The sequence below is a fragment of the Denticeps clupeoides genome, chromosome 1 (assembly GCF_900700375.1).
Source record: "Denticeps clupeoides chromosome 1, fDenClu1.1, whole genome shotgun sequence".
Lineage (NCBI taxonomy): Eukaryota > Metazoa > Chordata > Actinopteri > Clupeiformes > Denticipitidae > Denticeps > Denticeps clupeoides.
This window is the reverse complement of record NC_041707.1, coordinates 40,376,283-40,403,324: the sequence shown is the minus strand read 5'-3', so window position 1 is coordinate 40,403,324 and position 27,042 is coordinate 40,376,283. Positions and strand designations below refer to the sequence as shown.

The following is a 27,042-nucleotide window of genomic DNA, read 5'->3' as shown; positions in this document are numbered from 1 at the left end:
AACGTATTCGCGCGGCAGATGGATTCCTCTGGTGTGAATGGCTGCATCTGGAATCTCTCCACACCCACTCAATCACGGATCAAACGGAGGATCTTGTCCGCCACCTACAAAGCTCTGTTTGTTTTAGAGACTTTCTCTTCACGTTCCGTGAGATCTTCCAGTTCTCCTCACACTCTTAACCGTGTCTCCTTACCTTGGACCCGAGTCATGGTCCGGTTCTCCCACGTTAGCCAGAAACGCGGCTGTGGAGCTCCAGCGCTTCCAGGTTCTGTGACAGCAGCTCACTCGGGCGCCAACTGCTCGGCCAGGCGCTGGTGGGACATCTACCGTTCTTTTCTCTTTTTTTTTGCAGGCCACGCCCTTCTTCGTCAAGCGGATCATGGCGCCCGGTCAACGCAGGCGCGCTGCGGTGCGATCCATGGCCGCCGCCGTCTACTGTTGACACGAGAGGCGATGAAACCCTTCTTTCGCTCTTTTTCTTTCGTGTCCCGGCTGCGTGGACTCATGTCAGGCTCTGAGAGCCACTCATGCATGGCGGCCTCGCAAGAAGCCATTCGTCACCTGTCACGGCGAAACGGGCCGGGTTTTCGCCGGAATCCGCAGGGCGATCCGACATCTCTGGAACCCTGCCGCAGCCTGAACGCTGGAGAACCGGGACTACTGGGTTCACAGAGCCGCTCCTGGATGAAGATCCAGGATTAACGTGAGAACTAAAGGCGGCAGTGAACCAAAGACCAATGCGGCAACGGCTCGGTACGTCGACGAAAACTTCCACAAAGTACCGTAATGTCTAGTAAACACGTCCAATCGGGGAGGGAGGAGTAATTATCAGAACCAATGTTTTTATTCTCTTATCATCGACCACGAGTTCAGGCCCCGGGGGTGCGGCCAGCCGACGCCCCCAATGACGTACGTCCTATAATCCCATTTTTAATAATCCCGGTGTAACTCTTAACCATGTTAATCCCCGAAACCATGGCGACATCATGAAATAAATCGAGTGTCTGTCGATTTTATGATAAGATCAATTTTTATTATCCCTCAAGTGGGAAATTGCACTTGTCGCGGCAGAAAGTGGATAAAAACGAAGGTCAGAGCAGCAAAAAATCAATATGTCCACGTATTTCTGTCTTTTCCCTTAATGCCGAGCAGTTTGTAAAGCGTACGGATGCGTGAAGAACCCGAGAGGCCGCATTTGTCTACGTAAATTCCGCCTGCAAACACGCCGCCAGTCTCGCGGTGTGCGGTTTTGCATGCTGCTCGGCGGCGAGAGTGAAAGACAAACACATCCTCGGGGACGTCAAAAAAAAATGATGTCACCATCGTCATTCCTTTTCAATAAAAAAAAAAAAAAAATGAAGTGATTGACACATGTGATACACAGCAGCGCAGCACACGGTGCACACAGTGAAATATGTCCGCTGCATTTAACCCATCACCCTGAGTGAGCAGTGGGCGGCCATGACAGGCGCCCGGGGAGCAGTGTGTGGGGACGGTGCTTTGCTCAGTGGCACCTCAGTGCGGATCGGGATTCGAACCGGCAACCTTCTGATTACGGGGCCTCTTCCTCTTCCCAGCATCGCTGCCCGGGGTCGTAGCGGTGCACCCACTGCGTGTCCCGGGCCGAATCTGCCGACGACCCGCCCAGGACGTACAGGCGCCCGTCCAGCAAGGCTGCGGCGGGGGACAAATGGGGGCGGGGCAGCGGAGGGAGGAGAGCCCAGGAGTTTTGGGCGGGGTCGTAGGCCTCGCACTGTAGCTGGTCCCTGTAGCCCCGCCAGCAGGGCTGCAGGCCGCCGGCCACGACCAGCTGACCACCCATCGGCAGCATCACGTGACCGGCGCGGCCCGAGCCCGCCCACATCGGGGTCGTAGCGCCACAGAGAGGACAGGCAGCGGAGGCGTGCATCACAGCCGCCTGAGACGAAGATCTCCCCGTCCAACACGGTGGCGGCGTGGCCACAGACGGGCGTGTCCAGAGGACGGGTCTCAGATTCAGCAGCGTGAGCGAATGGCTGGCGGGCGTAGTACCTCCACGCGTTCTCCTCGGGGGCGTAGTACTCCACCGAATCCAGGTAGTTCACGTCATCGCAGCTCCCGCCCAGAGCGAAGACCTTCCCGTCCAAACACACGCCGGCAAAGCAGTCCCTGGGACTGGACATGTCCGGTAACTCCTCCCACCTTCCCTTCACTGGGCCGAAGCTGAAACAGACGGGGTCCTTATTCCACGTCGTAATTCCGTCAATAAAAACGCTGTTAATAATGCAGATTATTCCATATAATTCTTTACATCTGTGATTAATTAACTGCCAATCAATTAACCTTTTAATGCCTGAACCAAGAGATATGGGGCAGAAAATTCCATCTTTTTTATCAGTATGAGGCCCTTTAATCCAAATGCTTAAAGAAGCATCTCTATAAATTAGCCAGACTCAGAATTCATAAATTTCCAATTATTTGTTGCGTAATATGGACCACGGTTGACACACCCATAAAAAAACTCTCCCTTCGCACCGGCTGTACGCTGTAGTGCATAAAGCATCCAACAGGGGACAGAAGACAAGCTCCAGATAGCAAACTAAATTTTATGCAAAGTTTACATCTCATTTTAATGCAATGGGCCTCAGAAATGCGTGTTTCAAATATTAAAGTGTCGAATGGCTTAAATAGGGGAACCCTAAGCCGTAAGATGGAGCCCCCTGATTGTGACTGTCCAACAAAGGCAACAAGGCACACGAGGCCTTTGACAAGGTCTCTAAAATCGATAATTCAGTTGATCAATGAGAAACGTAATCTCCGCTCACGCACGATGACATCACTACTGGCGACGTGCCTCAGGGCGGACTTGAGGATGTCCAGCGCGCCGTAGTACTTGCGGCCGCCGATGACATACAGCTTGTTGTCGAGGACACACGCGCAGCGGCGGAACCGGGGCGGCTCGGGCAGCTCGGCCAGCTGGGTCGACTCCGCGGTTCGTACGAGTCCCGGGCCGGTGAGGAAGCGCTGGGCCGCCCACAGGCAGTCCCCTCCCACCAGGACCAGCACCTCAACAATGAAGGCAATGAATGATGGAATTAACATTTACAGCATTTACCAGACGTCCTTATCCAGAGCGACTTACAATCAGTAGTGACAGGGACAGTCCCCCCCTGGAGACACTTAGGGTTAAGTGTCTTGCTCAGGGACACAATGGTAGTAAGTGGGGTTTGAACCTGGGTCTTCTGGTTCATAGGCGAGTGTGTTACCCACTAGGCTACTACCACCCTAAATTAACCAGTTTACACCCTATAAATAAATCATCTGTGTAAATTTGGATGGGTGTGAAGGTTTTAGGGTCATATAAAGAAAAAACGTGGGGTTTCCTGTCCAGAATGTAAGGGTGGCCCGTGCCGCTACCTGGTTTGGGGTACAAGGCCTGCACTCTCGGCGTTTTCGGCCTCCGTGGAGCAGATCGGCCACCTTCGCCAGCACTTCTCTGCCCCCAGAGGTGCGGGAGAGGACGCCGCAGCCCCGCACCTCCAGGAGCTCCTCACGAGACATGAGGGGGAGGCGGACCGCCAGTCCAGATAGGTGAGGTGACCGCCGTGGGACCACCGCCCGGAAAACCACCACCTACTGACCAACAAGCACGTAAACGTCAGCGTAAGCAGTCGTAAGAGGACATAAAAAAAAGAAGGTCTGAGAAGTAATTGTGTCCAACCTGAAGGAGGACACACATTTTGAAAACTGATACAATCATTATAAATGGCTGTGGCAACTTGTTATAAAAAGTGACTGAAAAGCACCCTCTAAAGGAACAATGGCGTGTGACAGAAGAAAGGCAATACTTTACTTTACTTTACTTTACTTTACTTTACTTTACTTTATTTACTTAGCAGACGCTTTTATCCAAAGCGACTTACAAGAGGAAGACACCAGCAATTCTCGATCGGTTTCTTTAGATTTTCAGTTACAAAACTAAGAGCCCTGATAAGGCCCAACTATGTCAGAAAAAGAACATGCCGGGGAATTGTTAAGTGCTAGACAAAAAAAAAATATATATATATATGTGTGTGTGTGTGTGTGTGTGTGTATATATACATATATATGTGTGTATATGTGTGTGAGTGTATGTGTTTGTGTGTGTATATATATATATGTGTGTGTGTGTGTGTGTATATATGTGTGTATGTGTATATATGTGTGTGTGTGTGTGTGTGTGTGTGTGTGTGTGTTAGTGGTAGACTCGTTTGAAATACTTTTTAAACAAGTGGGCATTAGCCCTTGTCCTTACAGTTTTTAAGATAATGAAATTTAAGGATTTTTATTTACACCCTTGCGCAATGCACAAATATGACTATTTTCATTGTTTTTGAAGCAGAAACAATCTTTTTGAATTGAACTTTGGATACGATTCCAGGAAGGGAATAAATAAAGTGAACCAGAGTTGATTGATGGTAACATGGAAGCACGTTGTAGGTCGCTCTGGATACGGCCGTAAATGTAAATGTGAATGAATAAACTCCACTGGGACGCCACTGGGCAAATCCTGGAACTTCTCCTCCTCCGCAACACTCTCAAAGTGCTCCAGCCCGTAGGCGTCGGCAAACGCCAGGACGTCCAGGCAGCGTCCGGCGTCCATCCTCTCCTGCAGAAAGCCCGGGCAGAGCGAGAGCGCCCCCTGCAGCTGGAAGCGCTGCGCCGCCTCGGCGGCGTACGTGAAGCGCAGCAGGGCCTGCAACGCCCCTCAGGCACACGGCCTCCTCGCAGCACTCGCGTAACCCGCCGCAGAACAGGGCCCCGAAGTAGTCCCCGGGTGCGGCCAGCACCACGCGGTGAGCTGCGGGGAATACACAGCGTACCTGACCTAAAGGTGTGCTTCCACCATGGAACCTACGCCTATCCAAAGAACAGAGACCCTTTAGGGAGGGGTCTACGGGTGGTAGTGGCCTAGCGGGTAACACACTCGCCTATCAACCAGAAGACCCAGGTTCCCTGAGCAGGACACTTAACCCTGAGTGTCTCCAGGGGGGGACTGTCCCTGTAACTTCTGATTGTAAGTCCCTCTGGATAAGGGCTCCTGGTAAATGCTGTAAATGTAAATTGTAATGTAAAACATTTCTACAGAGGACTATTTGTATCACTGCTAAAGTACCCCAAAAAGAACCTGAAGTTCAACCCGAAGAACTTAATCCTACATCCTTTTAGTGTTGCCACCAAAGCCGTTCATTCAATTTGAGGCAAATTTTGCATTTGCAGTAGCTCCTCCCACCCTGAATTGACCAAGGTTCATCACACATGAGCCGCGGAAAAAAAAATCTACTCCTAGCATGCGGCGTTTCCCCTATTGATACCCCGTTTTTCACTGGAAACGTCGTTACAGTAACGGAGCGTTTCACCTCGGTGAGAAAAGGTTGCAACATGGCTCATTAAAAACGATCTTTTATCTTAACAAGAATGAAACACACATCACACACAGCATGAGACGCGCGGGGCCACGGGGCCTTTGCACTGTGCGGGTGTGGTCGGTTTCAAGACGAACTGAGCGTGAAAACAACATCCTGCCTCTGAGTCACTGAAAAAAAAAAAAAAAAAAGACTTTCAAGGTCGCGAACTGGAAGACGAGGTTGACGTTGCACCACAGTCATCTGTCCCGTTCTGAGGAGCGTGATGTTCACACGATGCCACATAGCCATTTAATACAACCTGACCAGTGGGCGTAGCCTAGCGGGTAACACACTCACCTGTGAACCAGAAGACCCAGGTTCAAACCCCACTTACTACCATCGTGTATCTCAGCAAGACACTTAACCGTGAGTGTCTCCAGGGGGGACTGTCCCTGTAACTACTGATTGTAAGTTGCTCTGGATAAGGGCGTCTGATAAATGCTGTAAATGTAAGTGGGATAGTGGCGGCCTAGCGGCTAAGGAAACGGCTTCGTAATCAGAAGGTTGCTGGTTCGAATCCCGATCTGCCAAGGTGCCACTGAGGTGCCACTGAGCAAAGCATCGTCCCCACACACTGCTCCCTGGGCGCCTGTCATGGCTGCCCACTGCTCACTCAGGGCGATGGTTAAATGCAGAGGCCAAATTTCACTGTGTGCACCGTGTGCTGTGCTGCTGTGTATCACAAGTGACAATCACTTCACTGTAAATGAGCCTCTATCGTTTCCTCTGGTCTGGTCTATAAACGTGTCTTTTTTTGCTGTGCCGTGTCTTTTGCTGTGCCGTGTCCAGGGGGGGACTGTCCCTGTAACTACTGATTGTATGTCGCTCTGGATAAGGGCGTCTGGTAAATGCTGTAAATGTAAAATGAATGTGAATTCCTCTGCATCAGCAGCACAGCACACGGTGACACGTGTCCTCTGTATTTAACCATCACCCTGGGTGAGCAGTGGGCGGCCATGACAGTGTGTGATGGTTAAATACAGAGGGCACGTTTAACTGTGTGCACCGTGTGTTGTGCTGCTGTGTATCACAATGACAATCACTTTACTTTCAGAACATTGCCGGTTCGACTCCCGATCCGCTGAGGTGCCTGTCATGGCTGCCCACTGCTCACTCAGGGTGATTAAATGCAGAGGACAAATTTCACTGTGTGCACCGTGTGCTGTGACCATCACTTCACTTTACTTTAATGTGTAAAGCTGCCCTGTTCTCCGTCGGGTCTTTGTCATGTTACACGTTCACCATGTCATTGGATGTCTCCCCTGTCCTGTTCTTGACTAATTAAACCCCGGTGTCGTGACGTCGTGCGAATGCGTCCTTCTTCCTCGTCACCTCGTCATCATGGCTGTGACATCGTCTGGTCAGCAGCGGAGAGGCTTTTTTTTCCTCTTGATTAACACTGCAAAACGTGTTCATATGTGACCTGAACACTTACAACTTTACAGTCTGTTAAGTTGACATTGTTTAGTGTCAAATCAGTGACTCCTCCCCTTATTCGTTAATTCGCTCACAGAGCGGATTTAAGCGACTTTATTTGACCAAAGTGCTGTAGAGGTCATAACACAAGAGAACGTTATAATGTCAGAGCAATAAAACTTATAAAAGCAGTAAACACTACAATTCAATGAACCAATAAAAAAAAAATGTGTAAAACAAGTTAGAACCAGCGTCAGTGTTGCGGCCACCAAAAAAGCCTCGTCCCCCAGCCTGGGCCTTATGGGTGGCACACAGGTACCAGACAGGTGGTCCATATCAGCCCCATCGTGAAGCGACGTGATTCAGAAACACAGCATCACAGCACTCGGTGACACGGTGAAACGTGTCCTCTGTATTTAACCGTCACCCTTGGTGAGCAGTGGGCGGCCATGACAGGCGCTTTGCTCGGTGGCACCGCTAGGCCACCACTGGCCCTTATATACATCTTAATATGAACCCAAGAACCCAGATGGGGAGCAAGAGTCATGAGAAAGACTCGGACCAACATGTTATACGTCTATACAACGTAGTTGACAATGTTCCAAAAATGACATTAGAGTAATCATAAGTGTCACAGAACGCTCCACGGCTTTATGGGTTGAGTGAGCAAACGAAACTTTAACGTTAAAGGTCATCTTTAGTCCAATTTACCTTTTCGGGGCCAAACGTGTTGCCAGGGTCATCGGTGTTGACTGAGGTTGCAGGGACTGTTGGGTAATCTCACCGTCATTACTACGTCCATGTCGGCCTACATGAACTTTTCTTCTTCCACAGAGACTCCGGCCATTATTACAAGCCCAAACGATCCGAATAGTATTCCACAAGTTAAAAAAAAAAAAAGTGTGTAAAACCTTGAATGGTCTTTATTCAAGCTTCGTTTATTCATTTAGAAACGTTGCGATGAATTCCAGGTATCTAAATGGAATGATTCTGTATTCTGAATGTTTTTGTAACTTTATGACTCCGTTATATCTCCGTTTTATATCAACATTCTGTTTTGACTATGAAAAGTTCTGAATATTACAGCCTCTTGTTACCTTACCAACAATATTTCTCTCGGTTATTAATAGGATCGTCTATATTTAGCCTTTTGTGCTCTCCACAATGGCGCCTTCGGAATTAAGCTTTTTCACCTGAAAAGCTCCTCGGTCGGGGTCCGAGTTGAGGGAAGGCCACCGGACAGAGCGCGTGCACGCGAGGACAGCGCGCGGCCGCCAAACAGAGCGCGTGCACGAGGGGCCGCCGGACAGAGCGCGTGCACGCGAGGACAGCGCGCGGCCGCCGGAAAGAGCGCGTGCACGACGGCCCACCGGACAGAGCGCGTGCACGCGAGGACAGCGCGCGGCCGCCAAACAGAGCGCGTGCACGAGGGGCCGCCGGACAGAGCGCGTGCACGCGAGGACAGCGCGCGGCCGCCGGAAAGAGCGCGTGCACGACGGCCCACCGGACAGAGCGCGTGCACGCGAGGACAGCGCGCGGCCGCCAACCAGAGCGCGTGCACGAGGGGCCGCCGGACAGAGCGCGTGCACGCGAGGACAGCGCGCGGCCGCCAACCAGAGCGCGTGCACGAGGGGCCGCCGGACAGAGCGCGTGCACGCGAGGACAGCGCGCGGCCGCCAACCAGAGCGCGTGCACGAGGGGCCGCCGGACAGAGCGCGTGCACGCGAGGACAGCGCGCGGCCGCCGGACAGAGCGCGTGCACGCTGTCCACTTTATTACTCGCTTTATACAGTCGCTGTGTCTGTGCATACCGTGAATAATTTGGTAAAGTTATAAATGTCCTTTTTTTTAAATAAAAAAAATCTACTGTGTAAAATGCACAGTGCTCGGATGGAATATGTGGCGTGTGCTGGTTTTATAAAAGCTTGAAAAACGAGACATACCATTTATGAAGGGCAGTTGTGGCCTAGCGGTTAAGGAAGCGGCCCCGTAATCAGAAGGTTGCCGGTTCGAATCCCCATCCGCCAAGGTGCCACCGAGCAAAGCATCGGCTGCCCACTGCTCACGAAGGGTGATGGGTTAAATGCAGAGGACCAATGTCACTGTGTGCACCGTGTGCTGTGCATCACAAGAGATAATCTATTCACTATTTAACTAGTCATTTTAAGTTCAAGCTTCCCAATCTGACAACTGTGCAGCATGGCCGCACGTGGAATTTCTGCACGAAATATGTGAAAACCTCTGGAAAAGTTATTGATTTTTATGAATTCGTTAAACCATGCATGGTATGTTTATAACTAGTGATAAGTCACAATTTTTTTTTTTTCAGTATCTGACTGTCTGGTTATCTCAGGAAGAGCATATTGATTTTTTTTCTCATCTTTTTCAATTATCCTGGCGTTGCCTAACAATAAATCGTGCGTAGCTGCTTAGCTCAAGCCGTTGAAGCGCTGGTTAAATATTAGCATTTATAATCACAGGTGTCTTGTTTAAAAAAAATGATAAAGATAACGTCTAAGAGAGGGGGGAAAAAACACAGGGCTACGGAAGAACTTATGGTATGGATTCTGAACAGGCCATATAAACGATTTCTTCAAATGTAGGCCGAACTGTGGGATTAATATGATGTGAATGCAGTGCAAATATTTATGTGTGTTCTATCTGAGCTTCGGCATACAGACATTTCTCACTATGTGGTAACGTTGTTGTGCTGAGGGACTTTGGATTGGAGGAAGGAATTGCAAAATCCAGTAAAGGCGTCCTGTAAAGTGCATTTACAGACAAAAAGTTCTCTTGATCCCAGATCTATTGATCTCTTGATCCCAGCATCTTGTAACTTTTATTCCCCTCACATGAACTCATATTCATCCACATGTATACACTCGCTCACTCTCTATAATGTACACTCACTCCCTCACTCACTCTCTATCATATACACTCACATGTTAACTCATTCACTCGATTACTCTCAATTATAGACGTTAACACACTAACTCACTCTTTATCATACACACTCACATGCTATTTCACTATCATATACACTCACACACTAACTCACTCACTCTATCATATACACTCACACACTAACTCACTCACTCTATCACATACACTCACACACTAACTCACTCACTCTATCATATACACTCACACAATAACTCACTCACTCTATCATATACACTCACACACTAACTCACTCACTCTATCATATACACTCACACAATAACTCACTCACTCTATCATATACACTCACACACTAACTCACTCACTCTATCATATACACTCACACACTAACTCACTCACTCTATCATATACACTCACACACTAACTCACTCACTCTATCATATACACTCACACACTAACTCACTCACTCTATCATATACACTCACACACTAACTCACTCACTCTATCATATACACTCACACACTAACTCACTCACTCTATCATATACACTCACACACTAACTCACTCACTCTATCATATATACTCACACACTAACTCACTCACTCTATCATATATACTCACACACTAACTCACTCACTCTATCACATACACTCACACACTAACTCACTCACTCTATCTTATACACTCACACACGAACTCACTCACTATCATATACACTCACACACTAACTCACTCACTCTATCATATACACTCACACACTAACTCACTCACTCTATCATATACACTCACACACTAACTCACTCACTATCATATACACTCAGACAATAACTCACTCACTCTATCATATACACTCACAGACTAAATGACTCTTTCACTCTTTAAAAGTAAAGTAAAGTGAAGTGATTGTCACTTGTGATACACAGTGAGTATCATATATACTCACACACTACCTCACTCACTCTCTATCATATATATTAACAACACTGGCTCACTCACTCACATGATAGGTCATACACTCACACACAAAGTCATTCACTTTATTATAAACATTCACACACTAACTAACTAACCCACTCACTTACTCTATCACACACAATCACATGCCCACACACTCACCATCAAGCACACTCTCTCACTCACTCGCTTTCATACACACACATAACTCACTCTCTTGCTATGTGTAACTCGGTCATACACAATAACTAATAATCAGCCATTCGCACTCAGTCTTTTTCACTCATTCAATGACATTTACATTCATGACATTTATATCAGATGCCCTAATCCAGAGCGACTTACAATCAGGAGTTACAGGGACAGTCCCCCTAAAGTAGTCACAAGTAGTCACGTTGGTCATAAGTGGGGTTTGAACCTTTTGGTGCTTTTCTGGTTCATAAATGAGTGTGGTACCCACTAGGCTACTACCAATTCAGGAATCAACATGCTTCATCCAGTGAGAGGCATGTTCTCCCAGGGTCTACTACCCATTTTATTTCCTGATATTTTTAGGAAAAAATGTTGTGCCAACATTGTTTTTGAGAGCGTCAAGTCCTTTCACAACTACAATACTTAACAAACAGAACACAGAAAACAGAAAGTCGGAAAGTTAGGAAATGTGAACCTCAACGATCGCATACAGTATGCATTCACAGGTATTGACAGGCCCTTACAGTTGACACCCCCCAAACTGACATCCTTTCTGATCACAAGGGAAATAAAATAAACAAAGAAAATCCCACGGAGAAACCTTGGGAAGGTGTGAGTCAGAAAGGGACCCATTTCCAGGATAAAGTGGGCGTGCAATAGGTGTCAGAGCAGGGTTGGTTTTAATATGATGTGAATGCAGTGCAAATATTTATGTGTGTTCTATCTGAGCTTTAGCATACAGACGTCTCACTATGTGGCAACATTGTTGTGCTGAGGGACTTTGGATTGGAAAATCCAGTAAAGGCGTCCTGTAAAGTGCCTTTAAAGACAGAAAGTTCCAGATCTCTGTATCCCAGCGTCTTTTATTTTACTCACGTGTTCTCTCAGCAATATTCATCCACATTCACTCACTCACTCACCCACTCTCTATCACATACACTCACACACTAACCTACTGACTTACTGTTTATCATACTCACTCGCTCTCTATCAGACACGGTTAAGGCACGCTCCATCATACACACTCACACACTCTCTGGCTATCTGTCATGAACGCTCAGACGCTCACTCGGACATACACATTAACTCATTTCGTCATTTTTACTCGTTCATTGATATTTTATGGCATTTAGCAGACGCCAGACTACAATCATTAGTTTCAGGGACAGTCCCGATAAGCACCCAGAGCCCACTACCCACGTGACGCAATCAGATTCTTCACCCATACTCATTTTATTTATTTTATTTCATGGGGTTTTTAGAAAAAAGCAGAGGGCTTTCCCAGTTACAATCCTTAACAATCAGAAGTCAGAACATTAGGAAATGTGAACCTCGTACAACAACAATGACAGCATTTACTTCTGATTTGGCCCAAAATCACATGCAGTATGTATTTACAGGTATTGAGAGGCCCTTAGTGTTGACATCCCCCAAATGTAGGCCCTTTCTCAACACAACTAAAAAATCCCACGGAGATCCCATAGAAGTCAGAAAGAGACCCCGATCCAGGATAAAGTGGACATAGGTGTCAGGGCAGGGTTTGTCCAAATTGTCCAAAATGGTCCAATAGGTGTCAGGGTAAGTCTGTGATTAAATAGTCCATTATGGTGCATTGCACACAGTATCTGTCCATGCATGAAGATGCTGGATGGTGTGTGTCGACTATGATGATTAGTCCATTAGTCTATTTTGAGAGGGTACATCACACCCTTGTCCGTCTTGGCGTCAGGATCCAGAGTAAAAAAAAAGTGCGGCTGGGACTGAGTGGTTGTCACAGTGTGTCACCGTGATCGGAAGACTTATACTCGTACACCTCTACACTTACCCACTCACTCACTGACCCACATGCTAACATGCACACAGTGTAACTCCATCGGACTCAGTCGTTCACATGCACACACTGACCTATTATGGACCAACGACCCCATTCTCCCTTTATATAGGCATTCCTTATTTGTTGAACTGAGGCTGTAAAGATTGACATGACGTCTTATCAGATTTCCTCATAACAGGAAAAATCTCAGCGATTACCATATTTGCCCTACCCCTGCGATGATAGAGGATGTTGGACAGTTCGCGGCTTTTATTAGAACTTTGTCTCTGATGACCCCGTTCCATGGTTATGTTGAGGAATGTGGCCCTCCGTGTGTGATGGACTGCTCCTCATTCTGTCACCAGCCTCCCTTCCCTGCTGTCTCCGTTACTCCGGGTCCCCACCAGGCCTCGCCGAAAAAGTAAAATATTCCAGGAAAATTCTGCGCATAATGTGTCCGACCTTCATATAATCAGCCACATCTGGAATTTCGCTGTAACTCAAAACCCCTATGGTCGCACTGTTCCTCATCTGCAGGCTTAATCCTTATCTTCAGCAGCCTGTTATTTAATCTTAACAGCGCAATGTGAGAACTGACGACCGGCAGCAGAAAGCCGGTTTAGAGCGGTGTTTTACGGCGCTGTTGTCTCACCATTCCATCCAAAGCAGGCACAACGGGGTTAATAATTAAGAATTTGCCTCCTGTGATGTGCCGTGGAAGAAGCGGCGCTCGGTAGCCCATCTGGCCGTGAAGGGCTCTTTTTTTTACGTGTTCATTTATTTGTTTAACTGGCCTCCAGGACGGCGCGCCTTTGGCCGGTCCCTTTTCCCTGCTGCTTCTGCAGCATCCAGGTGCCCAGGTGAGAGGGGAGTAGGAGGAGTTGGTGGAGGAGGAGAGGTGTTGCCTGCTGATGGTATAAATTGGGCGTCTTCCAGCACCTTCCATCAGAGAAACACTGCTGTCTGAAGAAGAGAAGAGGACGACTGACGGTAGGCTCTTTGACTTCCAGGCGTGCCCACCAAATGTATCTTCTAGCAGAGGCTCTGGTTACTGAACTTCTGAAGACGATGAGGTAGAATTTAGAAAGTTTGTTATCCATGTTTTGATTGATACGTTCTTTGTCAAGAACGTATCAATCAACCACGAGAGCAGGTAGGTCTCCTTCTTCCAGAAATATTCCCAGAAAGCAGGAGCATGTGCCGCAAGAAGCGGCGTGTGTGCACACCGCGGGGGAGACAAAAACGCGGCAATCGCGTGGCGAAGCGGGGATGATAGATGCGTCGGTGATGGCCGCGCGCGTCGGTGACAATGGCCCGATGGACAATGCTATCAGCCTGGGAAAACATTGCTAATGGAGCACGGGCCCGAGTAGGTGCGGATGTACAGTACTTAGCGGTGTTGATACAGGGGTTGGGGTGGGTGGGCTCCACCGATTACGCCGGACTCCCTTTGTGGCCGCGTTCAAACAAACTCCCACGTTTGTGTTTCCAAAAAGTCGAGACTGGAACGTAGAACCCGACAGCGAGACGCACACATGGGGCAGCGGCTCTCCAAACGCAACCAGTCCCTGGAGGAGGGATTGCCGCAGGGTCGTTTTTCCGCGTCCGAGGAGGCGCCGCCGCAGTACTCCGCCTACCAGCAAGGAGGCCTTCCGGACGTCCGCTTCCCAAGGGCTGACGCGCCAATGGGCCACGCGTCCAACGAGTGTGAACGCCGGGACTCCAAGCAGGAGGGAGTGAGGGTTTCCATCTACAGAACCCTCGACGCTGTCCCACACCTGGAGTACTACGACAACGCCGCAGGCCGGACCCGGCGTAGCAGACCATCACTGGAGGTTCTCCGCAAGGCTTCCGACGTAAGAAATCACTAGATCCCATCTGAAATGTTGACACCGAGGCGCCTCATGGTGTTTCTCGCCCAGGACGTGGTGAGGAATGCCGAACACGCTGCCAACGGCAGCCGTCCAGAAACCTCTGAGGGGAGCACGTGCAAGGATGAAGGCGCCAAGAAAAAGAAGGCAGCTGGACCTGTTCGCTTTGGATGGGTAACAGGTGTCATGGTAAGACAACCGCACACGCACATTTTATATTATGTCCAGTTGCAGGAAGTCCACATTTTTGCACTAGAGCCATTAAAACCAACGGGAATTCTTATCCGTGTCGTGTGAAAGTAAACACGCTTAGACGCGCCATATAAGTTTACGGCCTGGTATCTGAGGGTGTGCAAGCATGGCGCGGCTTTGTGTTGTAGATCCGCTGCATGCTGAACATATGGGGCGTGATATTGTTCCTGCGCTTGCCTTGGATCACCTCTCAGGCTGGCATCCGTGAGTCAACTCTAAATTGACCATTTCACGTAAAAACAGGCGAGACTTGGATGTAGGACCGATTGCTCATGGCGCTTCTGCATCTCATTTAGTTCTGACCTGGCTGATCATCTGTATTTCCGTCACGGTCACCTCGGTAACTGCCCTCTCTGTGTCCGCCATTGCCACCAATGGAAGGGTCTCATCAGGTGCGTGGGAATACATTTTCAGCATTGTGCTGCATCTATTGAAAGTCATTTTTCTTTAATCACTATTTCTGCACTGAAGGGGGCACTTACTTCATGATCTCGCGCACACTGGGCCCTGAGTTGGGGGGTCCTATTGGCTTGGTTTTTGCCTTTGCCAACGCCTTGGCTTCTGCCCTGAACACCGTAGGGTTTGCTGAGACAATCCGGGACCTTCTCCTTGTAAGGCCATCTTTAATCTACCAGAGAACAGTCTTCATGAAGGGAGCGCGGTTGAAAGGCTCATTTGGCTGTTCCTTTTTGTGTACCCAGGAGTACAATCTCTACATTGTAGATCCACTCAACGATGTCCGTATTATAGGAGTCATAACTATCACTGTGCTTCTGCTCATCTCATTGGCTGGGATGGAATGGGAGTCAAAGGTAAGATAATGTAAATCTTCAACTTACGCTAATTTATTTGTAATTTTTACCAGCTTTTCATCTTTTTCCATAGGCCCAAATCCTTTTTTTCATAGTCCTGCTGGTGTCCTTCATAAACTACTTTGTGGGCACTGTTATGCCCCCTACCCAGGAGAAGCAATCCACTGGTTTCTTCAGTTATCGCAGTACGTTTTATCGAGTGTGTTGAGGAGCACTTGACCTACTGTTAAATAACCAGATATCGTAAAGTTATACAAGTACTAACTCCTGATCTTACCCAATTCAGGTGAAATCCTACTCAATAACCTGTTCCCAGACTGGAGGGGTCCAGAGGGGGGCTTCTTTCAATTGTTCGCCATCTTCTTCCCGTCAGCCACTGGGATCCTTTCCGGCGTCAACATTTGTGGAGATCTGAAGGTCGGCAAATTAGAGCTACACAAATTATACTCAAGTCGTAGGTTATTCCCATTCCTCCACATACAGAGAGTACAGATGAAGGCAATAAGCTACAGCAGTACTGTTCATCAGTTTTCATGCAGAGCTTTATACCAGACATCACCAGATATCCCACAACTATTAATCATTTTTTTCCTGAGTCCAGGAACCAGAGACTGCGATTCCAAAAGGAACCCTTATGGCTATATTTTACACCACCCTGAGCTATTTGCTCATTTCTGCTACAGTAGGTAAGAAGCTCGGAGTCCTTGTTGTCCGGTGAAACTCTACATGATGCAGGTCATATCGTAATCCAAAAACTATTTCTTTCTGCCTCCCAGGGGCATGTGTGGTACGTGATGCGACAGGCAATATCAACGACACCTTGCTGTCCAATTCTTCAGAATTATGCGAGGGTCTTGGCTGCAGCTTTGGCTGGAATTTCACCCGATGCGAAGACAAAGGCTCCTGTTCTTTTGGGTTGGCCAACAATTACCAGGTGCACTTTCACTCACATGCAAGTGTGTGTTGCTATAAATAAAGTTACTACTCCTTTGTTGCATGTACTTGACATGACCGTTGGATTTATGTTTCCATTTCCACCAACTCTAATGAGTAGTACTAGAGCTTGGGACAAACCAGTCACGTCCTTTATTTTATTGTTCTCAGGTTATCAATATGGTGTCTGGATTCGGGCCACTTATCTATGCTGGAATCTTCGCTGCTACTTTGTCATCTGCTCTGGGTTTTATGGTCTCTGCTCCCAAGATCTTCCAGGTCAGAGACCAGTTTACGTCTTAATTTTACCCGTTTAAAATTGCCTGCCCAGGTCTAGTTACAAGATTAATATGGTGACATCTAACTATGCCCACTTGTTGATGTAGTCTACGCTGCATCTGTTGTAAAATCTACAGAACACACCTACACAACATGAGAAATGCTGTGCTGTTGTTACTTCCTTTCAGTGTCTGTGCAGAGACAACATCTACCCATACATTGGTTTCTTTGGAAAAGGTTATGGAAAGAACAGTGAGCCTCTCCGGGCCTACATTCTTGCCTATTTGATTGCTGTGTGCTTTATACTGATTGGTAGGTCATTTAGAAGAAGATGGTCTTATTTATGCTAGTTCATTTACATTAGCCGATTAACTACGTATCTCTTTTTGTCTTTCCAAGGTCAGCTGAATGTCATTGCTCCTTTGATCTCCAACTTTTTCCTTTGTTCCTACGCTCTCATCAACTTTAGCTGTTTTCACGTCTCCATCACCAACTCCCCAGGTAAGCATGTGCTCCAGGGAGTATGTTGTAGCTTCAGATGTGTTTATGGGAATATACTGCATTGTACCTGTGTGGAATCTTCTCAGCTTCATCTTCTCTACAACTCAGCATGTGTTAATGTAATTTATACTACAGACTAATACTACACCAAATGTGCACTAAAATGAACCTCAACCTGCATGCTGCCTCCTACAGGCTGGAGACCGGCATTCAAGTATTACAGCCGCTGGACATCCTTGTTTGGGGCCATCATCTCTGTGGTGCTCATGTTCCTACTGACGTGGTGGGCAGCACTGATATCGTTTGGCCTCATCATTTTCCTCTTCGGGTACCTCGCTTACAAGAAACCACGTGAGCTGTTAAACATCATATTAATCCACCCACCACAAGTTCTTAATCTATCTTCATGATAATATTCGAATCATCTCACTCTGGACACATGGACACAAAATAATTTGGTAGGTCGGGCTGCGGGCTGTTTGCTTTCCAGAGGTCAACTGGGGTTCCTCGGTCCAGGCTAGTACCTACAACATGGCGTTGTCATACTCAGTCTCTCTGTCGGGAGTTGAAGACCACATCAAGAACTTCAGGTGAATTTAGCAAATGCTGAACAATGCTTAGATCATGACTATGAATATATAAAACATCTAGAACACACAATGGATTTGAAATCATTTGATCCTCTCCTTCCAATAGGCCACAGTGTCTGGTGCTGACAGGCCCTCCACATCTCAGGCCAGCACTGGTCGACTTTGTTTCGTCATTTACCAAGAACATCAGCCTGATGATCTGTGGAAACATCCTTATGGTCAGCCCAAATCAAGCATGACTCAGGATCCACGATAAAAACAAAGGATTATGGGATGATATTTTGTGGTCTCGTCTCTTTTAGAGTGATGATAAAAGTGGTTTGTCTCAACGGACCACGGCAAGTCTGGTGAAGTGGTTGAACCAAAGGAAGGTGCGGTCCTTCTTTGCACCAATCAGTGCAAAGGGTCTGAGGGAGGGAACTTGTAATCTGATGCAGGTAGTAATGTCCCATTTATATATGTGTGTGTGTGTCTGTGTGTGGTTGTGTGTCTATATACATATACAGGGTGGGCCATTTATATGGACACACCCTAATAAAATGGGAATGGCTGGTGATATTAACGTCCTGTTTGTGGCACATTAGTATATGTGAGGGGGCAAACTTTTCAAGATGGGTGGTGACCATAGTGGCCATTTTGAAGTCGGCCATCTTGGATCCAACTTTTGTTTTTTCAATAGGAATAGAAATTTATTGGTAATATCACAAGAAAAACAATGGTGTGCTTGGTTTTAACGTAACTTTACTCTTTCATGAGTTATTTACAAGTTTCTGACCACTTATAAAATGTGTTCAATGTCACCAACCATTCCCATTTTATTAAGGTGTATCCATATACATGGCCCACCCTGTATATTAGTGGTGTTAACCTCCACTGGTCTCACAATTCGATTACGATTATCAATGCCTTGATTATCGATGCAACTTTTCTACACAACCTTTTCAAATACGTCAGTGAGATGAGAGTTAATGCCTCGTTCACACTGGCGTCTGAACCGGGCGTTTTTATGGCGTCAGGTGAGCGCGGACTGAACGCTGGCTGTTTTTGGCGCAAATCTAAGGCTCTGAACGGGTGTTTGGCACCAGCGTTCGCTCAGCACCGAACAAATGCTTCCGGGAGCGGCACTGTACTGAGATCAGGCCGCCACAATCACTACTGGCACTACTTTTAAACTAGAAAATCACCAAGCAACGTCTTTATGGTGTAATCACGACGCATCGATCATGAGATTAATTTCCCTGATTACAGTTCCGATTCCAATTAACGTTCACCGTTTGCTCTTTTCAGGCCAGCGGTTTAGGCAAACTGAAGCCCAACACTCTTTTCATGGGATTCAAGATGAACTGGCAACAGTGTTCGCCGCACATGTTGGAGGACTACATCAACACAATTAAGTGTGTAAATTCTCAACAGCACATCTCTACCGTGTAATTTGCTTTCGCTAATTGTGTAATTGTCTTTCCCCAGTGACACGTTTGACTCCAACTACGGTGTGTGTATACTAAGAATGATGGACGGCCTTGACATCACAGAGGAGATGCTGAGTGAAGGTCGGACAATCTGCTCATTCTATCAAATAAGACAGAACGGAGTGAACGTTATTCCAAACGTTATTCCAACGTTTCTCTCAGATAATCCAGCCTTTGAGGCCGACGAGGGTACTGAAGCAGATCACAGCAATGACTCCGACCGGGACTCGGGTGAGACGAAACCTAACCGATGCCAGCCATCTGTACGTGACCATGACTCAGATCATGAATGATAATTCAAGCTCACCGCCAATTTTTCTCAGGCCATATCTCCGAAAAAACACAGAGCGATCAGATCAAAACAATATTCCAGAACAAGCAGGGGAAGAAGACCATAGACGTGTACTGGATCTCCGACGATGGCGGTGAGGTGCCCGGCAGGAACTTTGTTTCGATGTCATCACTGGCATTGGAAACGAGATTTGCCTTTGCCTCCGACCAGGATTGACCCTGTTGGTGCCCTACCTGTTGACCAGAAGAAAGCGCTGGAACCGGTGTAAGGTGCGAGTGTTCATTGTCGGTGAACAGCAGACCATGGAGAAGGACCGGCAAGAGTCAGTAAAACGCCTGGGCTGTTCATTTCTCCGCTGATAGACCAAGAAGAAGCAGATTGGCCATTCATTTTTTATTTTTTTTTGCAGGATGGTTTCTTTGCTGCAGAGGTTCCGACTGGATGTGCATGAAGTCATCGTAATGACAGACAGTGATCGGCCACCCATCTCCAAAAAGTAATATGATTTCTGATGCCGTTTACATGAATTCCAAATGTACCTTAAATGAGACAATTCCAGAGATGCCACACGTTTTTCCCTGAAGTCCAAGTTTCCCAACTACCAGTACAGGTGTGCAGGCTAACATATGGGCGGTAGTAGCCCAGTGGGTAACACACTTGCCTATGAACCAGACGACCCGGGTTCGAATCCCACTTACTACCATTGTGTCCCTGAGCAAGACACTTAACCCTAAGTTGCTCCAGGGGGGGACTGTCCCTGTAACTACTGAATGTAAGACGCTCTGGATGAGGGCGTGTCCCTGAGCAAGACACTTAACCCTGAGTGTCTCCAGGGGGGGACTGTCCCTGTAACTACTGAATGTAAGACGCTCTGGATGAGGGCGTCTGGTAAATGCTGTAAATGTAAATGTAACATATGAACTTTGTTGCACATCTTCAGCATGAAGAGATTCGAGGAGAACATCGCTCCCTTCAGACTGCGGGATGAAGATCATGAGCAGGGCACCATACATGAGCTGAAGAGGCTGAGCCCCTGGAAAGTGTCTGACAAAGATCTTGATGCACTAAGGCTCAAGGTAGCTCTCTGTGTGTGTGTGTGTGTGTGTGTGTGTGCGTGCATGTAGGTCAGGTTATTGTTTGCCGAACTCCTTTGGTTGTGGATCTTGACCTTCTTATCTGTGTCCTGGTTTTTAATTTTTAATTCTTTTCTTCCTTCCCGGTCCTCTGCGCGCTCGTCCACTTTGCCTTTTGTCTTCAGTCGGAGAGGAAGGTGAGGCTGAACGAGATCATTCGACGGAATTCCAAACACGCCGGCCTGGTTATTGTGTAAGTATAGATCTCTTTATCAGTCAGGCTGTGTCGTAAAAAATGGCCTCATAATGGATAATGCCTTTATTGAATAAAAGCTGATTAGGGACAATTACGTTTGCCACATCTGTACGTAATGCGGTGAGCTGAATGAGCCTCAGGGGTGAATGTTCTACTTGCATAATTGGGCCTGTATATTTGTGTTGTAATTAATCGGAGATAAAACGCGTGTTTCTGTACGCCAGCATGTGTGTATTATAAAAGGTACAAAAAGTAAGGGTAAACGTATTTAATTATGAAGCATGAATGGGTTCTAGCCCCCAACAGCTTAGAACCCTTCATATGTCAGACTGTGTGCAGCATTCGGTGTCGTGCATTGCTTGTGGGTTTTTCTGCACACACCATGCACACCGCAAATTTTCGGTCCCTTTTCGCTTTTTTTTTTTCAGACCACCATGCCATCATTTCTATTTTGAATTAAAATATAATTTACATTTTTTCCCTCTCTTTTTCACCCTCGTGACGAAAAAGAAAGAGCACAGACATAATTACCAATGTCCTTTTTCTATAGACTTTAAACGTGAAAATAATATGCGCTGTGTATATACATACATATATACACACACACACACATATATGTATATATACACATACATACATACATACAAAGGGTGGCTATTTTGAAGAAACTAGAATATAAAACATGTTTTCAATAATTACACCTCTTTTTGTTAAGTCCATAACTCCACATGTGTTCATTCATAGTTTTGTTGCCTTCAGTGAGAATCTACCAACGTAAATGGTCATGAAAATAAAGAAAACACATTGAATGAGAAGGTGTGTCCAAAATGTTGACCTGTACTGTGTGTGTGTGTGTGTGTGTGTGTGTATATATATATATATATAACCCATCAATGGGCTGAATGAGAATACAGAAAAGTCCAAATCGACTCGAATTGGATATTAAGGATACGAAGTAGACGAGAAGCCCGGCCCCTCTGTCTGAAGCGTTCAGGTCTGTGTTCCTTCAGGAGTCTGCCTGTTCCCCAGAGCGACTGCCCGAGCTCTCTCTACATGGCCTGGCTGGACGCGCTGACCCGTGGACTCTACTGCCCAGCCCTGCTGATACGCGGGAACCAGCAGAACGTGCTGACCTTCTACTGCCAGTGAGGGACGTGTGGAGGACGGCCTGTGCGTGCCACCTTACTAACTGTTGACTCTGCAAGTGGGCTTGGAGGTTCAACCACGCTTATTTCCTGTTTCTCGAGTGAGAGAACTGTGATCTTTAGTCCTGATATCGGGGGAGACATGAGCGCACATTTACAACGTTGCTTCGAAGACGTGGGGCGAGAAACATTTTTATTTTTTATCAAGAATACATATTTATGAAACATGCAGAAATTATTGTTCCATGACATCTCAGGGTTGTGAAGAATTTCTGTTGGTGCCAATAAACTGATTTTCTTGATATACAGGGTGGATACACCTTAATAAAACGGGAATGGTTGGTGACATTGAACATATTTTATAAGTGGTCAGAAACTTGTAAATAACTCATGAAAGAATAAAGTTAAGTTTTTCTTGTGAAATTACCAATAAATTAGATGTGTCACATGACCCTCTTCCTATTGAAAAAACAAAAGTTGGATCCAAGATGGCGACTTCAAAATGGCCACTATGGTCACCACCCATCTTGAAAAGTTTGCCCCCTCACATATACTAATGTGCCACAAACAGGACGTTAATATCACCAAACATTCCCATTTTATTAAGGTGGATCCATATAAATGACCCACCCTGTATATACGTGTGTGTGTGTGTGTGCAGATGCAAATTGGGCCTTTAAAGGTGCATTATGAAGGTTTTCAAGAAGTAAAAGTTTAAATATTAAATAGGTTTAAACACGGAATAAATGGCAGAATATAAATTCACTAATGCAACTAATACGCAATTTCAGTCTTCATCACTTCAACACTGGTAATGTGCTGTATTCAGAAGCACAAAACTGGAGACCATCATGCAGTCTATTCTACAACTGGAGAGAAGCATTCAGTGTAAATGCTATTGCGTCTGGATCTAAAATGACAAGAAAATTGACTAAAATATATGCCAAAACTATTACAGAGTCACTTTTTCACATAACTTTCTACGCTGATATGCACCAGCATCCAGAATGTTCTTCACAGTACTTTACATAGGCTAAGAAGATATGGAACCCAGTGGCGTGCCTGGGTTGCCCTGGGAGGAACCTGAACAAAGGCAACCATTCTATTCTACACCATTATGTCTATATCATTTCACAGAAGTGGCCATGTTTGAGTTACCATGGGACATGCAGACAAACTGTGGGTAAGTTAGTAAATCATCATCCATAATGTTGTCTTTAAAATTGATATTTATAATCAGCCTCACCTTAGAATAAACAGAGAAGCAGAGGAGGGTGGCCGTAAAAAAAGAATACTTAAGGAAATCAATAGGAGAGAAAAGGAAAAAAAGGGCACTACACCAAGCGATTCACGGCAAAACTAATAAAGGACATGAGCACGCACACACACACACACACACACACACACACACATCCAGAGATACTGAATTGAAGGATTTTGCAGGGCATGGGATTTCCATGTGCAGTGTTCCGCGTTTGCCAGCAGGGGGCACTGACATTCCACACGTTACTTGGCCCCAGAGTCTGAGAAATTTCAGAAATGGTTTATTCAGCCCATTTTATTTTCATTTTATTTTCCGTGCATTAAAGTAAAAACTTGTGAGAATGAATACATTGCTGTTGTGCGTTTATTGATTCATTACATTCTGCTCTCGAGATCTCTGTGTTCCTCTTGAACTGGGTGGTAGTAGCCTAGTGGGGTAACACACTCTCCTGTGAACCAGAAGACCCGGGTTCAAACCCCACTTACTACCATCGTGTCCCTGAGCAAGACACTTAACCCTGAGTGTCTCCAGGGGGGGACTGTCCCTGTAACTACTGATTGTAAGTCGCTCTGGACAAGGGCGTCTGGTAAATGTAAATGTATCTCTGAATAACACTGAACGTCCATAAAAAATATAGTTAATTAAACTATATTTTTTATGGACGTTCAGTGTTATTCATGCCGTTGCTTTTTTTCTAATGTCATTAGAGCGAAGTGGTTGTGTGTAGGGTGAATCAGACCTATTTTATCTCAGAACACACTCACCTATGAACCAGAAGACCCAGGTTCAAACTTCAAAGTCCATAACTCCACATGTGTTCATTCATATATTTGATGCCTTCAGTGAGAATCTACCAACGTAAATGGTCATGAACATAAAGAAAACATGTTGAATGAGAAGGTGTGTCCAATCTTTTGGCCGGTACTGTATATGAACATATTTTCACTGATGCACGACTGTCCCATCACAACCGCTAAATTTCTCCCTCTCGCTCTCTCTCTCTCTCTCTCTCTCTCTTAACTCCATGTGTAAAATCACAGTGACATTTGATGTTTGTGTTTGTTTTTGTCCTGTTTCCATGTGTTGGATTTATCCATGAATGTCCACAGCTAGAGTAATTCAATGACATGGTTTCCTATTTATTATAAAAAAAAAAAAGTGTAACTGTGACTTTGCAGCTTGCGGCTCCTGCTAAATTTGGACTTACATGTAAAAAATGGTGTTTACTGGGCAACCGGATCTGAGCTTTAGAAAAAGAAGATACCTCAGCGCAGACAGATCAGGGCGAAATCTTGTTCTCGCGCATGTTCAAGGAACCGTTGAGGTTTCATCAGACACTGCAGTTCATATTTCACACATACTGCTCTGACTCTAAAGTGTGCGATGATGAGCTGCCACGAAATGTCTTTTTTTACTCTGCGTGAAACAGCCCGAAACAGACAAGTCAATTAGTTTTAGTCCTGCTGATTAATCTTTGGTCACACCATTCGGGTCCTCTGAAGCTTTTGCATGAGAAGTTGGGGCCATTTTTTGGCCCTTAGGAAACTGACTACGTGACTATGATGCGCCCCAGTAACTCCTACCCTACAGAACTCTTAAACCTCCTATCTTCTCTGTCCAATATTTGAACATTCTGAATCAAGCTGATTCAGGGACCTCAGGGCCAGAATCAGCTGTGTACCTTCACCTTAAGGACAAAGGACACTCATTTTTGGACGAAAATAGAATTCAAGCTGAAAACAATGAAGAAGGGATCAAGACCAATTCTGGATGCAAATGTGGGTAATTCAAATCTAAAGAAGTGAGAGAGCGAATAAAAAATAAACGGACTGATCTGACTGAGTTTTTACTGTGGTAATGAAACTTAAATGGCATGTAACTTCTAACACAATATATATTTCAAAATAGTCATTCTAGTTGTACAAACATTGTTCATGAGAAAACATCTGGCAACCCAGAACAGCCAACATAACTTTTATACAAACATTATGTTGTTATACAACAACATAATATTTGAACATTCTCATCCAAAGGTGAAGGTACTGTCCCTGAGGTCCCTGAATCAGCTGTGTACCTTCACCTTTAGGACAAAGGCCACTCATTTTTGGACGAGAATGTTCAAATATTGGACAGAGAAGATAGGTGGTTTCACTCAACAGAGGTGGAGGCCTCAGACACAACTTATCTCCAACCTATAATGCTGCCCTTTCATCCATCCCCAGGAAAATCAGGCCCAATTCACCAGGTTGGCCACATTTGGCAACAATCCGCGTAATGGGGGCAGGAGGAGCTGCCAGGGCGGGGCTGTCACATTCACCCCCCCCCTCCCCCTGCCTTTGTTACACTTAACAAGCCTATTCAAGGCGGGATTGAGGTGAAACAAACCTGGAGGATAGATTTGTGGGCACAAGCCAGCTTCCCTCAGATTGACAAAGTTCTGTGGATGCAGAATGAAACGTCTCTACATGGAAGAAAGAAAGTCCAGTTGCCACGACTCAACTTTCAGACATCTGGTATACAAGGGAGTCTTCGACCCAGCCACTGGTACAGTGCAAATAAATTGAATAAACTGGGACCAATCCTTCGTTATTATATCTGTGCAATGTCAATATTTAGCATAAATGTGCACAGATACATTTGTTGATTAAATATCATTGAAAACATTTTTTTTTTTTTAAAATGAAGATTATGTCTTTTATTTTTTCAGTTCTTCTGAAAGCTAGGCCTTATGAACCTGGAAAAAGTTGCCTGAACTGAAGTTCTCTACCTGACTTTGTGTTGGCGTGAGGGAAAACGGATAAATAAGATGTTTTTTTGAGTACATATATAATGAGCACTATTATGAATATGCATGTTGTATTTCTGAGCATCATTATACAGTTAATGCACTTTAGATATTGAGATAGATTATGAGTTGATGTTTATAGTTATACACACTTTTCAGCACCTAAGCACATACTCACTCAGGAAAGTTTGCACTCTGTTATCAGTTCCTTACACGGTTCATGGTTCAGTAAACATAAGGCCTCTACATTTTGGGTTCAGATGTGCTGATGACACAAGACCAAAGATAAGAACAATGTATAAAAAGGACGCCCCGATGGGGTTCGCAGTGGATCTGTTGATGCAACAAACTACTGGCTACTCCTAAAATATTTCCCTGAACGAGTCTCCAACAATCCTCCACGACAAGCGTAAGAAACAGGAATTCCCTCTGTTCTGCATATGTACTTCTTCTCAGTCGAGGAATTAAAATGCTTCATATGTAAAATATGATTCATACTGTAATATCCCACATAACTGTGATTAGGTTGTCAGTCTAACTTTATTTGGAATTTGATTTGTTCTTTGAGATGAAATGGCTGTTATTTCTTTAGATCCACCACCAGAATGATGCTCCTGCTCCTCTGTCTGCTCTCACTGGGTGCCATCGGCATTCAAGCTGATAAAGGTATCAAGGCCAATTCTACATGCAAATGTGTGTAATGCAAATCTATAGAATAAATGGACTGATCTGACAGCTTTTTCACTCTGGTTTACTCTTCACTAGAATGAAACTTAAAAGGCATGTAATATCTAACACTAGTAGTTATATATTTCAAA

General features: G+C 45.8%; 2 protein-coding genes across 2 annotated transcripts; one reads left to right on the top strand and one right to left on the bottom strand.

Annotated features, from left to right (window-relative positions):
• Positions 1 to 1,552: 1,552 nt before the first annotated feature.
• On the bottom strand, positions 1,553 to 7,177 carry LOC114787922 (kelch-like protein 33). Its single transcript, XM_074933629.1, is given in 7 exon segments — positions 1,553 to 1,868; positions 1,870 to 2,219; positions 2,830 to 3,045; positions 3,397 to 3,612; positions 4,508 to 4,721; positions 4,723 to 4,819; positions 7,162 to 7,177. Coding segments are annotated over 7 exon segments (1,425 nt in total).
• Positions 7,178 to 14,237: 7,060 nt separating this feature from the next.
• On the top strand, positions 14,238 to 22,179 carry LOC114793196 (solute carrier family 12 member 3-like). The gene is made up of 26 exons (XM_028984954.1): positions 14,238 to 14,558; positions 14,625 to 14,762; positions 14,954 to 15,029; positions 15,122 to 15,217; positions 15,297 to 15,436; positions 15,527 to 15,637; positions 15,711 to 15,822; positions 15,924 to 16,054; positions 16,239 to 16,323; positions 16,414 to 16,571; positions 16,742 to 16,849; positions 17,038 to 17,161; positions 17,249 to 17,350; positions 17,546 to 17,701; positions 17,841 to 17,940; positions 18,047 to 18,158; positions 18,243 to 18,377; positions 19,228 to 19,334; positions 19,408 to 19,490; positions 19,572 to 19,640; positions 19,733 to 19,834; positions 19,912 to 20,023; positions 20,111 to 20,197; positions 20,642 to 20,777; positions 20,960 to 21,027; positions 22,041 to 22,179. The coding sequence occupies exons 1-26, from the start codon at positions 14,238 to 14,240 to the stop codon at positions 22,177 to 22,179; spliced, it is 3,108 nt and encodes a 1,035-aa protein (XP_028840787.1).
• The last annotated feature ends 4,863 nt before the right edge of the window (positions 22,180 to 27,042 follow it).